The sequence below is a fragment of the Pistacia vera genome, unplaced genomic scaffold (genome assembly GCF_008641045.1).
Source record: "Pistacia vera cultivar Batoury unplaced genomic scaffold, PisVer_v2 Contig461, whole genome shotgun sequence".
NCBI classification, from domain to species: domain Eukaryota; kingdom Viridiplantae; phylum Streptophyta; class Magnoliopsida; order Sapindales; family Anacardiaceae; genus Pistacia; species Pistacia vera.
The window spans coordinates 1,043,112-1,059,517 of NW_022196292.1; the positions used below are offsets into that span (position 1 = coordinate 1,043,112).

Below are 16,406 nucleotides of genomic sequence, written 5' to 3' on the forward strand. Positions count from 1 at the left end.
GGAAATCTGAACTAAATGCAATAAAAGTATGAAATTAGGATGTCACTTTAACCGTGGGTGGGAACATGTAGTTTGCTCTTTATTAGATAATGTTTTTTATCCGTCCTTATTACTTCAAGATCCAACTCATATTTATATGATATGATGTTGTCTAATCAATGGTGAGTTCACAACAATATATTTCTTCTCTTTTGAAATTTCACTTGGGTTTTCATTAAATAATTTTACCTTCTTCAATTTTGTTTTGAGTGAGGATATATTTGTAATAAAAAATTAACAATTAAGCATACAACAAAATCAAACGATATCATTATCATATAATTAATTAATTTGTTTACAGAATTATAACTTCAAAATTTTTACATCACTTCTAAATCCCACCTTAACAAAACGGGTACCTTGACCCTATACAGGTAAACATAAATGATGTAATTTAACCACTGATTATTTGAATAAACTTGATTAGAGTTTACGATTTAGAAGTTACATTCATTTGAGATGCTAATATTATTATCTTCATAATTACAACAGTTGTTTTTAGGTACAATCAAATATTCTCAATGTTTCATATGACATATGTTTAAGAATGTTTTTATTTTATTATGACAACTTTTGTATGGTTGATGTAATTAAAATATTATCTATTTAAACAGACTTTAGTCATGATGGATTACTCAAAGGTTTTATATTCGAGACCCACATAATAGTCACCACTCATTGGGTTTGTAGGATTAAATGAGATGCACGCAAGTAACCTGAACACTCCAATTATCCAAAAAAAATATATATATATATATATATATATATTATTTAAACTATTATAAAACTTATGTAGTTCTAAGGAAGGATATATAGAATATTTGGTTAAACCAGAAATGAAAAATCTAACACAAAATTTCTCAAAATTTTAGAGTCACTTGAAGAGAAATAAGATTATTATAGACAAAGCAAAAATGAAATTATTATAGACAATTTAAAAAACGAAATTAAACTAAGGCATGAAAACAATCTATTTTTTGCTAGAGTTGATGAGTTCTTGGGCACTAGCAGGAGTTGGAAGTGCAGGAATTGCCCCTTTCTGAGTAGTGCAAATTGCTCCACAAGCATTTGAAAACATTAGAGCCTCCTTCAGTTTCCCTTCATCCTACACTCAACAAATTAATTGTTAACTAAGCTCAAATCATATAAAGCTTTTTTCAATCAGATTCAGTATGATGTGTATGCATTTGGATATAATATAACAAGAGAAAGAGCTAAAGGAATTACTGTCAAAATATTGGGATCTTTGGCCACAGAGAAAAGAAACGATCCAACAAAAGAATCACCAGCTCCAGTTGTGTCAACTGTTTTCACTGAGAATCCAGAGACCCTTCCTTTGAATTGCTTGGAGAAATATCCACAACCCTTTTCTCCGTAAGTTACCACAAGCAACTTCAGGTTATCATGCCACAATGACATCACCACATCATCCTTATTTGGATCTCCTCCTTTTGTCAAAAACCCCACTTCATCATCACTCACCTACACATAATTTCAAACAATCATAATAGCAAGTTAATCTAAATACATACAATTATTTGATAAGTCAAGTTTGTGTTTTGCTCTCAAAAGGTCGGGAGTTTGAGCTCCTTCATCAGAGTCTCCATGGTCAAAGATATTATTTCTCGCTTCCCAAAGATTATAAGATTCGGTAGGGCTCAAATTTCAAAACCGGGCTTGCTAGGATTTGTTACATTACCTTAATAAAATCAGCAAAATTCCAGATGCTTTTGATGCCATCTCTGGCAGCATCCTGAGAAGGCCAAAGGGGCAAACGAACATTGGGATCATAAGAGAGCAAACTGCCAGCTTCTTTGGCAGCTTTCATGGCGGCCATATGAGCTGATCTGCATGGCTCGGATATCAAACTAATTGATCCATAATGAAATATTTTGGCCTGCTTGATCAAATTTATGTTCAGTTCTGACTCCTTCAACAACATATCTGCACTAGGGTTTCTGTAAAACATGAACTCCCTCTCTCCATTTTTCTTCAATGTCACAAAAGCCAATGCTGTTCTTGCTTCCTTATCAAAGCACACTCCTTCAGTTTTCACTCCATTCTTCTTCAAGATGTCACTTAGCATGTATCCAAACTCATCATCCCCAACCTGTCACACAATCGTAAATTTTTAAAAATCCAAACATCATGACAGAGAAGAAACAAATAAATATAAAGAAAGTAGGGTCAACCTTGCTGACCAAATTTTTATCTTTTAGCGTATAAAAACCAGTTTTACAACTTCACTTAAAATTGACTATATAAACGTATGACAAAATATTTCTATAAATCTCAATATTACGTATGTATCAGAGAATAAATATAGGAAACAAATTAAATATAAAGAAAGTGGGGTTGAACCTTGCCGATGAACGCGGAGCTACCACCGAGCTTGCTGATGGCACAGGCAACGTTGGCTGGAGCACCGCCGGGGGCTTTGATGAAGGCGTTGGATTCAGCTAGGGCGACACCGGAAACATCAGGAACAAAATCAATAAGCATTTCACCGAATGATACTATCAATGGGGCTTGGGAAGCCATCTTCTCTCCTTTGATCTCTAAATTTTTTTCAAAGAATGAAATAATGGCAAGAAACAAGATAATGTAATTCTATATATAAAAGACTATTATAACAATAAAATCTAAAACAAATCTGTTGCTGTTGAATGGTAACTTGAGAATAGCCTATTCATAAGCAAAAAAAAAAAAAAAATCTTTTTTGAAAGAGTAATAAGAGATTACTTAAATTATCTCTATTGAAAAACTCTGTTGATTCCACACTTCATCTCCATATGAAAATCTGTGTAGACACGTATCAGAAATTTGATTATGGTTTTATTGAGTAGTATAAACAGTGTAAACACGAAAATACCCTCTCTCATTCTAATTTTTTTTTTTTTTTCTGGTTGCCCTTTCTCTACCTCTAATTCCGGCTGTGATTCCGGCGAATCCAACCTTCGCACCACAATCTTCTCATATAAAACAACCCACAAAATCTTCACTCTTATCCAAATCAACACACTACACCATCACCCTTATTCAAATCAACACACAACCAAATCATCCTAATCAAAAAAATAGTTGGTGGGACTCTTCTCACCTTTTCACACCAATTGGCCGGAATCGCTCTCGGCCAAGTGGGCTCTACCAAACCAACTCCACAATCAACACAAACAAAAACTCCAATCAGTGAAACGTCAGCGGTCATGGGGGCTTGAAATGTCAAGGATGCTGGGTAATGGTGATCGAGTTGATGAGAGGATGGTGAGGAGGGGATGGCCTCAGTCGCTAGGTGTCTGACGCGACCGTAAATTCAATCGCGCGAGCACGACAACAGGTGGGTGGCACGGCGGTTTCCAGGCAGGCAGGTGGCGTGTAGCTGCTGCCAATGTTTGGGGTTGGTGAGGGACGGTGAATGGTGGCCGGCAAAAAAAGTCGCACTCGGCCGGAATCCTCTCACCTTCTCACACCAATCCCCATCGACCACAAGAACGTAATCTACGTGATACGGCGCCGGATGTTACAATGCAAGATTTTGGCAGGGCCGTTTGTGGGTTCCATTACTTCAAGAGTGCGATTCCGGCCGATTGGTGGGGGTGGAGGATTTTGGGGCGGTGGGGTGGGGAAGAGAGTTGAAGGGTTCGAATGGGATTTCCTTTTTAAAGTTTATGTATAGGGGATAAAATAACAAATTACCCCTGTACTGTTTGTTGAAATTACTATTTTTCCTTCTTCAGTTAAACTTGACAGATGAATCCTAACATGCTTGGCCAATCCAATCCTCTCGGATGTGTCAGAGATATGGGTTTGGAAGGGTTCAGTTGAAAGCATTTGGATTAAGCACCACAAAATCTGCCTTTATTTCATAGGAAATAGACCAACTGATTTAACAAGTTCCTTTACAGGTACGTTTCTGCCATGGCTAGTTATAGAGACCTGCAACAGAAAACTTGGGTATATGCTCGTACAGCATAGTACTTGCTCATCCCTCTATTGGTACAACTTGGATACTAACGAGATGAAGCTTATTGCCAACCCCTTTTTGTGAGTTAACCGATGATCTAATGCCACCTTCAATTGTTAAGAACTACAGGAGCTTCGGATACAAAATTACAAATACATGAAAAAATTTCTACATGTTTTTAATTTTGTATAAATTTTCTTAAGAAAATTATTTTGATTTTATAAAGTACGATCTTTTTTATATTACAATGGAGAATCAATTCTTTGNATTCCGGCGAATCCAACCTTCGCACCACAATCTTCTCACATAAAAAAACCCACAAAATCTTCACTCTTATCCAAATCAACACACTACACCATCACCCTTATTCAAATCAACACACAACAAAATCATCCGAATCAAAAAAATAGTTGGTGGGACTCTTCTCACCTTTTCACACCAATTGGCCGGAATCGCTCTCGGCCAAGTGGGCTCTACCAAACCAACTCCACAATCAACACAAACAGAAACTCCAATCAGTGAAACGTCAGCGGTCATGGGGGCTTGAAAGGTCAACGATGCTGGGTAATGGGGATCGAGTTGATGAGAGGATGGTGAGGAGGGGATGGCCTCAGTCGCTAGGTGTCCGACGCGACCGTAAATTCAATCGCGCGAGCACGACAACAGATGGGTGGCACGGCGGTTTCCAGGCAGGCAGGCGGCGGGTAGCTGCTGCTAATGTTTGGGGTTGGTGAGGGACGGTGAATGGTGGCCGGATAAGTCGCCGGAGGAGACAGCTGTGGCCGGCAAAAAAAGTCGCACTCGGCCGGAATCCTCTCACCTTCTCACACCAATCCCCATCGACCACAAGAACGTAATCTACCTGATACGGCGCCGGACGTTACAATGCAAGATTTTGGCAGGGCCGTTTGTGGGTTCCATTACTTCAAGAGTGCGATTCCGGCCAATTGGTGGGGGTGGAGGATTTTGGGGCGGTGGGGTGGGGAAGAGAGAGAAAGGGTTTGAATGAGGTTTTTTTTTCTAAAAAAGTTTATATATAGGGGATAAAATAACAAATTACCCCTTTACTGTTTGTTGAACTTACTCTTTGTTCCTTCTTCAGTTAAACTTGACAGATTAATCCTAATATGCCAATATGGGTATTAAAGTTGCATGTGGAAACTTTTTGGGTGAGAAAATGTCATTAGGCCAAACCTTGGGTGGGAAAAAGTAGTTTACTCTTCAGGAAAAATACTTGAGTCAGTTTGGCATCACATATGTACTATACTAAGATTGATGAATCGGAATACTAAATTGATAAGAAATGCATGCTAGCAGAAACAGGGCAGAAAAGAAGTAAGTTGATTTAGGAAGAATTCAATCTAAATTTAGCCTTTTGTGAAGAACTAGAAGTGGAGTAGGACAAATTATTTTTTCTCTTATTAATCCCTACTCAGGTTCAAAAGTGTCTGCAAGCACTGGTGCAATCTCATATCTGACTCCAATTTCTCTAAACTTCATCTTCAACAATGTCTGTCAAAACTCATGATGGTTTCTCGGCAGAGTGCATTAATGGATTCTTGGTTCTTTGTTCATATGGTTATTACTGTTCATATAAATTGGATGAGACGGGTGTGAAAGCAACGAAATTAGATTCTATTCCATTCCCATGTAGCTTTAGATTTTATAAGGTATGGTTTAATAGTTTGGTGCTATTTGATCAGTATTCCTCTTCAACCATAACCAGGTTAGGTGTCTATGATGCCATCAGCAAAGTCTTGTCCGCTATGTAGTGTTGGTCCACGAGGCATCAACCCAAAAATATAAGGTAGTGGTGCTTTCATTCTCTGTTATAACATCAACAGCTTGACCATTGTTACACCTGTTTGTTGGGTTCAGAAAATGAAGAATCTTGGAAGCAGTCGAAATTACAGAATGAAGTTATTGGAGATGAAAGAATCACTTTGCTTGGCCAATCCAATCTTCTCGGATGTGTCAGAGATATGGGTTTGGAAGGATTCAGTTGAAAGCATTTGGATTAAGCACCACAAAATCTGCCTTGATTTCATAGTAAATAGACCAACTGATTTAACAAGTTTCTTTACAGGTGTGTTTCTGCCATGGCTAGTTTTAGAGACCTGCAACAGAAAACTTGGGTATATGCTCGTACAGCATAGTACTTGTTCATCCCTCTATTGGTACAACTTGGATACTAACGAGATGAAGCTTATTGCCAAACCCGTTTTATGAGTTAACCGATGATCTAATGCCACCTTCAATTGTTAAGAACTAGAGGAGCTTCGGATGCAAAATTACAAATACATGAAAAAATTTCTACGTCTTTTCAATTTTGTATAAATTTTCTTAAGAAAATTATTTTGATTTTATAAAGTACGACCTTTTTTATATTACAATGGAGAATCAATTCTTTGCAAATCGAAATAAAGTTTAAAAGTGTTTTTAAGTTTATCTTAGTGTGGACCACCACTAGGAGGTCCAGCGGTCAATTAGGACTTTTGGGTGTATTATTCAAGAAATCCTAAGTTCAATCCACTTGGGTTACTAATATGGGTGACTACTAAAGGGATTTATTCAACCTAAGAATTAGTTGAGATACACGTAAATTAACCCAAACACCCCCGGTCACCTAAAAAGAAAAAAAAAAATGTTTATGTTAATGTGGACCATGGAGCATTGGGGTATTGTACCTAGTGGTTTATGGAGATTCAAGTCAACCCCAGAACTGAAGGGATTTATCCGGCCTAAGAATTAGTTGAGATACGCATAAATTAACCCAAACATTCTCAGTCACTCAAAAAGCAAAAAAAAAAAAAAAAGTTTATGTTAGTGTGGACCATGGAGTATTGGGGTATTGTACCTAGTGGTTTATGGAGATTCAAGTCAACCCAGAGGCCCAGAACATGAAAAGCCTTTCTGCTACTTCTTTCTATTATAGAGCCTCATCTTTAATTGTCTAATTTGGCCTAATTTGGAATTTACAACATTAATGACTTCTTGTTTAAGTTGGTTTCTACTATTAATTACTCTGAAATTTAACTTGCATCTTTGATTGCTTTCAAACATACACAAATTCCATGAATGAAACAGAGAAGAAAAGGGTGTAACTTGTCTCAAGATATTCACCATGATCTATCAATAAGACTTCCTACAAAATCTCTAGCGAGATTCAAAAGGGTCTACAAGCACCGGTGCCATTTGAAATGTGACTCCAATTTCTCCACACTTCCACCTTCAACAATGTACGTCAAAAGTCATGATTTTTTCTTGCTCCAGCCTCAACAGTGTATGTCAAAAAATTCGGAAAATGATTAAGTTGGAAGTAAACATACAGAAGCATATCATAGGTTGTTCAATCATCGAACTCATTCTGAAACTATATTATCATGAAAGCAAAACAAAATACATCAACTAAAAGATAGATAATTATATTAGATAATCCACTAACTGAATTCCCCCCTATAAGAGTTTAGGTACAATTTTATTACATAAATTCTACTGATTGATAAGTTCAGCAAGTTAAGCCTTATTTATATACATTACTCTTCCAAGCTATAGTGCTTGTTCACAGCTTCAAGAACATCCCAAGTAATGTTCATGCCCTTGGGGAAGATAACCAAATCGCCGGCCCCAATTTCAAATGATCCTTCATGCCCTTCAACATAAACCTGCACTTTCCCCTCGAGAAGATACATTGTCTCTGTGGCTTTGAATGTCCAGGGAAATTTGCTTGGCGGGCATTCCCACCTATTCATTAAACATCAAAGTAATCATTTCATTAATACTAGTCAGTTGAATTCACAATATGCATAATCATGAATCAGAACATGTTTAGTCAAATATATAATAGATACACACAATTTATTATGGTGTTGGTGAAAGAGTATGGGTGCAATGTTGGTAGTGAGCTAACAAATACTGATGGTGCATTGACATAAAAATTTAGGCCAACTTTTGACTTCTACATTCATAGAGCTGTATATATTATGGTTCACGAAACGAATATTTTTACTGAATCTTTGAGACTCAACATTGCGGTGTTGTGGAACTTAGTTCAAATGAGGTCAGTTTGGTATCACTTATGAATACTAAATTGATAAGAAAGGCATGCTAACAGAAACAAGGCAGAAAAGAAGGAAGTTGATTCAAGAACAACTTATCCTAAATTGACCACTTTCCGAAGACCTAGAAGTGGAGTGACATTAAATATTGAAGAAACTCGAACCTCTTTCCATTCCTTTTCTATCTCTATGCTTCAAACATTTCAAAACTTTTAAGCTTTCTTCAGGTTCTAATTAGTGTTACATTAACAACATACACAAGTGAAGACATAATTGGATGAACAGAGGAAAGTCACCAGGATTGAACCTCACGTAATTTTGTCCTACACGCGGTATATGCTAAAACCGTAACCAATCTCATAAAGCACAGGCAGGCCTAGCAACCAAAAGTGATTAATACCAAATGGTCAACGGTGATTATACTATGTGCTAAAAATCAACAAAAATGGTCTCTTTCTTCAAAGATTACAACTCCTTATCTAGAGGGTGTTGCACCTTTTTCCAAATTATAGGAGCAAATTCACACCTACAATCAGCTAAACACCTACATCCTATCATAAATCAACTTCCATTCTCCACTAGAAAAGAAAAAGGTAAGAACTGTTTTATCTAGAATGAAAGCATTGTCAAAGTTATAATAAGTTATGATCATCTTCATCTTCCTCTTTTCTTCTAAAGAACCTATCAATTATAACAAAGGCCACTCAAAGTAATCAACTTGCAGCCCAATATATTGAAAACTTCCAACGAAAAATAATACACTCAAAACAAAAGTAAACGCTTTCAAGCCATCCGAAAAGCAGAGATCGATATCAAATCTGTCATTTGCTGATTGAACAAGAATATTGACTCATAATAGGCCAAAGCATAGAAAACGAAATTTCCATGAATGAAATCACAAGCAAAGTTTGGTCTTTTCAGAATCTTCTCAATTCTCCAAACCATTAAAAAAAAAAAAAAAAAAAAAAAATTGAATTTTCACTGCAATGGTGAACAACAGAAGCAAAATGTGCAGAAAGGGTGTTGGAAAGCGCTGAAAAATGGCAACTTTAACACTAAATTGCAAGCCTAACTGAGAACACATGATAAAAGTCCATAAGCAAGCTTCTGAAAGTGCCAAAAAACCAACCAATTTCAACTCCCTTACACCAAAAAACAACTCAGATTTGATTTTGCATAATACAACTGTTCATTTTCTCAAAACCCCATCAGCCATTTACCACAAAACCACTCCTATAGTCCCACTCCCAAAAAAGGCACAAACCCACAAACACAAGCACAACCCTAAACTCAATAATAAACAACACAATAATAACAAAAAGGACAAATCTTTCTACAAAAGGCCATCAAAAAGAACAAGAACCGACAACAAAAGAAGAAGCCACAATGACAAAGATGCAAACTTTACTCACTTGGGCCAGGAGGAAACATCGAGCTCATCAAGCTTAGACTGAGGAGGGTTCTTCTCAATCTTGACTCCAAATATCTCAGTAGTGGTAGTGGTGGTGGTGGTGGTGGAGGGGGCCGTTTCAGGGTTGTGATTTACTACTGAAAGAGATGGCTGAGACTTGGGAGTGTTGATGATAACAGGAACAAGTAAAGAGAGTAGAAGAAGAAGCAAAAAAGATAGGATTAAAGTGTGGTTTAATGTAGAAGTTGGCATTGTTTTGCTCTGCTCTGCCAATTGTTCCTGCAAAGTTCCAGCTTTTAAGGAAACAACAAAGGCTTTTATGTATGTGCGCTTGTCTTTTCTTATTCTCCCCAAAAATACAGTAATGTTATTTGTACAAAGCCTCTTACAGCTTCGCGCAAACTGACCATGCCACGTCAGTGCCATGTGGCCACGTTACTTAATGCCTTAAAAATTAAAAAAAAAAAAATCACTCAAAATTTTCAAATCAATTTTCCTCTCAAATTTTACAATCCTTAAATCTGATTTTCTATTTTTTCTTCGCCATTTTTTAATTTTTAATCCAACAATCCTACAATTATATAATAAAAGTATCGTTATTTATCAATAAATAAAAAACAAATAACTAGTTGAAATCTTATATTAACAGAAATCGTAAACCAAAAAATAAAAAAGGTAAAAGCACTTATCCCTGCGACCTTTTTTTTTTTTTTTTTACATAATTTTTCCCTTAACCATTTTTCCAATTAGTATTTGAAGCATTACTCTGACCATTTCTAATAGAATTCTCCTGCAACAATTAGAAATGACATAAGTTAATTAACAGTCATTGTAGCTCAATTGACAATGTTGGCAAAAAAACGATTCCAAAAATCTTTTTTTGACAGAAAAGATGGCAAAAGATAAAATGGACAAATTACAAATGGCGTATTGGTTCAATTGCTTTGTTATACAGCTAAGCCACATTTCTACGCTACAATGGATCAAAATTGATCCATACACATGGTTTTACAACTAGGTTTCAGAAATTAAGATTCAAAATCAATCTAAATTTTGAAGAGGACTTATCCGTATTAAGAGATTCACGCTTTTCTGGCAAAAAGTTGCGGCGGAGGTAACAGCGGAATTTTGAAGAATCCACGGCGGGCACTCTGTTTACTTCTCTCTTTTAGTTCCGTCATATTTTAGAAGCTTTTGGAATGACAGAGCTAAACTCTCTAAGGTTTCAATGGTTAGGGTTAGGGTTTGGTTTGTCGACGGGGAAAAGAGCGATGGAGAAGAAGAAATAGAAAAATGAAAAATGGAGAAGAGCAATAGAGAACAAGAACAAGAAATTGAAAATTGAAAAATGGCAAAGAAGAAATAGAAAATCAGATTTAAGGATTGTAAAATTTGAGAGGGAATTTGATTTGGAAATTTTGCGTTTTAATTTTTTTTTTTTAATTTTTAGGGTATTAAGTAGCGTGGCCCACATGTCACATGACACTGACGTGGCCGTTTGTACAAAGCCTCTTTGTAAGAGGCATTGTACAAATATCATTGCTAATGTAAGAAATTATAGATATTGGGCCTAGCTTCTTTGTTGTAAGCCCACTCTCAGCCCATTTGCCAGAACACTGGGTAAATTTTCATTTGATTAGAGTACTTCTTTTTTGTTCATTCAATCTGGAATTTATCTCAACTTTATAAATTTTTTTCTATATTTTTTTCAGAAATTTTAACCAAAAAAAGAGAGATATATATATGTATATATAAACTTGATGGATTTTAATATGATTGGGTGACTTAAAGTTAAAGATATATTAAACAATTTAAATTGAACGATGTTACAAGTATACATAATTACATGTCACTTTGTATATATTGTACGACTCTAATATAAATATAAAAAAAAAATCTATGATATATCAACCATATCACAAACCAAGACATATATGATACGTAGGTTTTCAGTTTAATAGTCACCAATCATATTATTTGTAAAAATAAACGATAGAAAGAAAAAAAACAGAGGTGACCTAAATTTATTAGAACGTGGAATGGATAACATGTTACTACTTGGATATATTCTAGACATTTGGCTCTCTCTTCATCCCCCAATAATCTTTTTGAGCTTTCACTAAGGAATCAAATATTTCAAAGAATATCTAATTCATACAAAATGTAGAAATTGGCTACTATATGTAACTTTTATGTGAAGTTGATTCACTCACGTGGTTATATAACAACTTGTCTTTGAGAAGAAAACAAACTAATAGATATTGCATTGTTATTCAAACTTTGATTTTTGGTTGCTTCATTGGTTATAAATGTCAATGCTCAAGTCAAAATTGATTTGATCATCTTCAACAATAATAAATTTGTAGATACTAAAAGTCTAAGTGTAGAGTACAATAGACATACTTGATTATTTTATATATATATTTGTCAAAATATAATGACCATTTTTATTAAAATATATTGGGATTTTTGTAAAATTTAATAGTGTTATAGTTTACCTTTTCTCTTGTGATCAGATGACAAGCCATTTAATCACTGGATTAGTTATATCCAAAGGGTCTTATCTTCGAGTCGCAAGGTTATTTGACCCATCCGTGGATAACTCAGATAGTTAAGACGAATTAAAAATAATGTTGATAGACGTATGGTCTCAAGTTTGATTTTTTATCGAACATCCACGATTTAAGTGAAATACTTTCTGAGGATTAATTGAAATGCGTGTAAATTGATTCAGATATTTTAGTTTTAAAAAAAAAAAAAAAATCTGAATTATTCAAACATATTTATCATCCACAGTTAGATTTGAGGTCCTCTTTTATATGAGTTCTCCAAAACGTTGAAAAATATTCTCACACGGCCTGAAACCCAATGAGGGCTCCACTTTCGAACTCAACTTGCAAGATCAGGAGATTTTATGGATTATCAAAATATATACTGTGTTTAATTAAAAGTGATGCTAAATAGCCACCAATAAATGTCTTTTTAACCCCATTAATTAATTTTTTTTTAAATAAAAAACATTATTTAGGAAAAAGAAGCTTCATACAAGAATTCTGATTTTTTTTTTTTTTTGTCATTTCTATTTCAAGTCAATCAATTTTTATTTAAAATTATCCAAACCATAGTTTCCACCCAATTTAATATTTTCTTCCAACAATATTTCAATAGATAAAATATTATAATCTTTTCTTTCACTTAAAAATGAACTAATATCCATCAATTTTTTTCCCCTACAACACTAATATTTACTGTATATATTGTAAATATTGTAAAGTGGTTAGTTGCTGGTTAGTTAGTTGTCTAGTTAATTAGTTGGTTTATTGTAACTAGAGTTAACTGAGCAAGTTGCATATTTTACCATTGTAATATGTGAACAGAAAACGTGCAATAATAGAAGCAGTGCAGATTTTCCCCAAATTTCTTCTTCTTTAGTGCTCTCACTTTCTCCAACATGGTATCAGAGCACGAAATCTTCCGCTTTTAGATCGGAAATCAGATCAATCAAATACTCAATTTTTGCTCTTGCGAAGCTCAAAGTCATACTCATTTTCATTTTGTGAAAGCTCATCGAAGATTTGAAGGTCTTTAATCTCCAGCTCAAGATTCTTGATCGCGAAGCTCAAAGTCATACTTGATTTCATTTTGTGAAAGCTCGTCGAAGATTTGAAGCTCTTTAATCCCCAACTCAAGATTCTTGACAATTGTATGGCGACTTCAAATGAAGAATCAGTAGTACCTATAGAAGAAAACACTGCTCTAAATTTTGATTTTTGAACACATTGTATTGCTAGTAACATTCTGTTTAAATACAAGTTCTAATGAGCTATCTATGGAAAATATATAACCGTAAAACTATCTATGAAAATATACAGCATAAAGTCATTTACACAGAAAATCAAAAGCTATCAGCATTTACATTCCTTGATTTACTGTTGGACGGATTTGTTGCTGATTTGTTGCTTTGGTTGGGATTGTGACAGATCTTCAGCATCTTCCTTAATACGCCCCCGCAAGAACGGACTTCCATTAGTAAGACCGATCTTGTTCTTGAGATGATCTGTATGTTGCCGTGAGAGAGGCTTGGTCAACAAGTCAGCAAGTTGATCATTGGTATGAACATGACGGACATTAAGCACATTTTTCTGAACCAAGTCACGAACAAAATGAAGATCAATTTGAATGTGTTTCATCCTTGAGTGTTGAACCGAATTGAAGCTAAGGTGAGTGGCTCCCAAGTTGTCACATAACAGCAGTGGTGGATTTTTGAGTGGAAACTTTAGTTCTTGAAGAAGAGAGTGGATCCACATACACTTGGCAGCAGCTGTTGCTAATGCTCGATATTCAGCTTCGGTAGATGAGCGAGCAATGGAACATTGTTTTTTTTAGCTCCATGATATAGGTGTTGAACCAAGTACAACTAATTGCGCTGATGTCGAACTTCGATTGTCCAAATTACCTACCTAGTCCGAATCTGAGAAACATAAAAGGGCTGGATTAGCTGTTTTTCTTATGGTGATGCCTTGGAAAATTTTATTCTTCAAATATCTCAGCAATCTCTGTGTGGTTGTCCAGTGAGTTGTAGTAGGAGCATGCATGAACTGAGAGAGTTTGTTGACTGCAAAGCTGATATCAAGCCTAGTCAATGAGAGGTATTGCAGTCCACCAATAACTCTCCTATATTCTGTGGCATCAAATGAGGAAGTGTCATCATCAAGCTTTAAAGAAACTGAGGTTGACAGAGGTGTTGTAACATCTTTGGCACCCTTCATACTTGTTTTTCCAAGTAGCTCTCGGATATATTTGTGTTGACTTAGAAATATTCCATCTCTTGTTGGTATTACTTCTATGCCGAGAAAGAAGTGAAGAGGCCCTAAATCTTTAAGAGAGAATTTTTTTCCAAGCTGATCAATGATTCTTTCCACAAATGGCGAATTATTACCAGTAATTACCAAATCATCAACATACATAAACAGTAGACAAGAACAAAATCATGATGATACACAAATAGAGATGAATCAGATTTTGCATTCATAAAACCGAACTCAAGCAAGGCATGTTTGAGAGCTGAGTACCAAGCACGAGGTGCTTGTTTGAGTCCATATATTGCCTTTTTAAGGCAACACACATACTCTGGTTTTTCTGAATCCCAAAAGCCTCTGGGGTTGTTTCATGAAGACTTTCTCAGTAAGATGACCATTCAAGAACGCATTGTTTATATCTCATTGTCTAAGTGACCATCCCTACATCATAGCAATAGATAAAACTGTTCTAATTATAACGGGTTTTACCATAGGGCTAAAAGTCTCTTTGTAGTCCAAATCAGGCCTCTAATTGAAGCCTTTTGCCACAAGTCTGGCTTTGAACTGGTCAATTGAACCATCTGCATGTCGCTTAATTCGAAAAACCCATTTACATCCAATTATATTGCACCCTCTTGATGGTGGAACAAGTTGCCATGTATCATGACTCATGAGGGCAGTTAATTCTAAGGACATGGCTTCACGCCCTCTGGGGTCAGAGATGGCCTCAGAGACCATGTGGGGTTCCAATGATGGAGGGATGGGATGCTTGGTGACCAAAAAAGATTTTTTTGGTCAGTAAATGTTGTTCATTGATCGGGTTACCATAGTGTGTGTGCGCAAATCAACAGGAGATGGCATCACAGACTCGGTTTGGATATGAGCAGATTCATGAATTTCGGGAATAAAAAATGAAGATATTTCTTGTGCAATCAACGGAGATGAAGGAGAGAAATTTACCTGAGAGGGAGTCGGCGCCAGAGAGGACGTACTAGAGGTGAGTAATCCGTGAAGGTACCCATTGCCGGAATTGTGGATATTGTCGAAGGAGAAGGTAATTTTGGCAAGTAAATCTACACATGAGAGTGATTTCCAGGTGAGCGCAGGGAGAAGGCTTCACGGTTTGGAGAGTTGGACTTCTCAAAGGGAAAGTTCCCTTCATCAAACAGAACGTGACGTGAGTAGTAAATACGGTGCCTTGTGAGCTCCATACATAGATAAGCATTTTGAGAAAGAGAGTAACCCACAAACACACATGCCTTGGCTTTGGGCTCCAACTTATGACTATTATAGGGCCTGGTAAAAGGATATGACAAATAGCCGAATTGTTTAAGTTTCATGTAATTTGGTGCTTGGTTAAACAGATGCTCAAATGGGGATTTATTTTGTGATATGGAACTCGACATTCGGTTGATAAGATAAGCAGCAGCTTGAAAAGCATAAGGCCAAAATGAGCGAGGCATATGAGCATCCATGAGAAGTGTGAGCCCTATTTCAACAAGATGGCGATGTCGTCTTTCAGACATGCCATTTTGTTGTGGAGTGTGTGGAGCAGTTGTATAGTGTGCAATTCCATGGACAGATAGATAAGACTTTAACCCAATATATTCGCCACCATTGTCCGAGTATAGACTCTTGATTTTTTTGTTAAATCTGTTTTCCACAAGATGTCGAAATTGAGGAAAAATGGTTTGCACACTTAATTTATTGGACACGGGATAGAGCCAAATATATTTGGTATAATGGTCAACAAAAATAATGTAATATTTTGAACCATCAATACCAATATCATGAGCAGGACCCCAAACATCTGAATAAATTAATTCCAAGGGAGCATCGCTAGTTAAGCCATGAGAATTAAAAGGTTGACGATGAGATTTATTTTGAGAGCATGCACTATAAAGAGATGAGTGCCCATTATTTTTGGTGGGTAAAGAAAACGTACGAATAACATGATTAACAATTTTTGACGAGGGATGACCAAGTCTTTTATGCCAACCATTAGTGGTGGTGCGTTCATGAACGTAAGCAACAACTTTTTTTGAAACCTTGGCCAATGATTCTGGTAGTGGGTACACGCCATCTTCACAGTCACCTTTGAATAGTGTCGCCCCCGTGATCCGATCCTTCACCAA

At 36.0% G+C, this 16,406-nt stretch overlaps 3 protein-coding genes across 3 annotated transcripts; all 3 read right to left on the reverse strand.

Moving 5' to 3' along the window:
* Nucleotides 1-918: 918 nt before the first annotated feature.
* Nucleotides 919-3,667, reverse strand: LOC116145467 (probable fructokinase-5). The gene is made up of 5 exons (XM_031430921.1): nucleotides 3,140-3,667; nucleotides 2,401-2,597; nucleotides 1,739-2,149; nucleotides 1,267-1,521; nucleotides 919-1,144 (listed from the first exon to the last, which is right to left on the reverse strand). The coding sequence occupies exons 2-5, from the start codon at nucleotides 2,578-2,580 to the stop codon at nucleotides 1,010-1,012; spliced, it is 981 nt and encodes a 326-aa protein (XP_031286781.1). The 5' UTR covers nucleotides 2,581-2,597; nucleotides 3,140-3,667; the 3' UTR covers nucleotides 919-1,009.
* A 3,736-nt stretch (nucleotides 3,668-7,403) lies between these two features.
* LOC116145430 lies at nucleotides 7,404-9,898 on the reverse strand. The gene is made up of 2 exons (XM_031430890.1): nucleotides 9,474-9,898; nucleotides 7,404-7,747 (listed from the first exon to the last, which is right to left on the reverse strand). Exons 1-2 carry the CDS (start codon nucleotides 9,896-9,898, stop codon nucleotides 7,540-7,542), a joined length of 633 nt encoding a protein of 210 aa, XP_031286750.1. The 3' UTR covers nucleotides 7,404-7,539.
* A 4,034-nt stretch (nucleotides 9,899-13,932) lies between these two features.
* Nucleotides 13,933-14,439, reverse strand: LOC116145431 (uncharacterized mitochondrial protein AtMg00810-like). The gene has a single exon (XM_031430891.1). The coding sequence runs from the start codon at nucleotides 14,437-14,439 to the stop codon at nucleotides 13,933-13,935; it is 507 nt and encodes a 168-aa protein (XP_031286751.1).
* Between the last annotated feature and the right edge of the window lie 1,967 nt (nucleotides 14,440-16,406).